Below are 1,166 nucleotides of genomic sequence, written 5' to 3'. Positions count from 1 at the left end.
TTACACCAGCATCAGGGTCAGTTGCACTGAGTCATCAACCTGCAGGAGAGGGACCAGCCATCAGGATCCTGTAAGGCAAATCTAGTAAGCCCTAGTGACCCAGTCAGACCTGAAGCAGCAGGAAAGGACAAGGAGCAAAAGGGGACCTGGTCTCTGGATTCTGTAGCCAGAGGGCACCATTAATTTTTCACACCTACACCAGTAGGCAGAAGTGTCACCATGGCCATTCTCTCTCTACCTTCTCTCTTCGCCCCTCCCCCCCCCCCTCTGACCTGTCTATCTCCTTTCTTCTCTCCCTTTCTTTCATAGCAGTCACTTTCTGAAGCAGGGAAATAACAACAGCAAAGGTAGTTTCAAGAACTCCCTGAAACTGAGCAGAATCACACTGCCCCTCCTTGCCAGGAGCAGCAGAAACAAGCCTCAAAGACTCAGACAAAAGAATCCAGAAGAAGCTGACCAGCCAAGCTGCCTAAAAGTGCTTTAGACCAGCAGAGGCACCTGGAAAGGGCATTCTCCAACCTGTTAGCTGACTGTAGGCTGGGCACTGGGCTCCGAGGTCCCCACTTTTGTGAACTATCTCTCACCAAGGCTGTGGTGGCTTTTGGTGATGCCAAAACTGAGTCATTCTGCTCCTGTGAGTAACCCCTCACCCAGTGCTCTTGAGAGTGACTCCAGTAAAGTTCATTGGTTCACCAAGTTGGGCTTCTGTGCTGTGCATACTTTTTTTCTGTTGTGGGTTCGCAGTCTGTGCTGGGTACTTGAGTTTGTCTCATCTCCCCAAGAAAATTTTTTCATACCATACATCCCAACCGTCCACTAAAAATGGACCAAGAGCTAAATTGGGGGAAAGACAGAGAGAAGAACCTCCCAGGGGTGGGACAGAATGAAAAGTATTGGATACCGGTTGAAGCTTTTATCTTGAGGTACCAAATACTTGCCTGAGAATGATTCAGTAATCTCCACTGCAAGGAATCTGTTCCCCTGTATGTGTTCCTGGCCTCTAATATCCACACCGTGGGTAGAGAGTCCTCATTCATGGGATTGTAGGGAATACGCTGATGGGGGGATGGCTGCCACAAGTGGACAGTTATACATGATCCACTCTGAAGGGAATAGAGAGAGCGGTACATTAGGAGCAGGGTTCCATCCCCCACGCCTGGGACTGG

At 49.6% G+C, this 1,166-nt stretch overlaps 1 protein-coding gene across 1 annotated transcript in view; it reads right to left on the bottom strand.

Moving 5' to 3' along the window:
- Positions 1–1,166, bottom strand: part of LOC110324089 (protein TCL1B1-like) — a 6,296-nt gene continuing 5,130 nt past the window's right edge. The window contains exons 2-3 of the mRNA XM_021201437.1: positions 939–1,103; positions 1–39 (exon numbers count right to left, since the gene is read on the bottom strand). Of these exons, the coding sequence (XP_021057096.1) occupies positions 1–39; positions 939–1,103 (204 nt within the window). The remainder of the gene's footprint in view (positions 40–938; positions 1,104–1,166) is intronic.

This window comes from Mus pahari, chromosome 7 (assembly GCF_900095145.1).
Source record: "Mus pahari chromosome 7, PAHARI_EIJ_v1.1, whole genome shotgun sequence".
Taxonomy (NCBI): Eukaryota; Metazoa; Chordata; class Mammalia; order Rodentia; family Muridae; genus Mus; species Mus pahari.
Note: the sequence above shows the minus strand (reverse complement) of the source record. Positions and strands in the feature narration are given on the sequence as shown.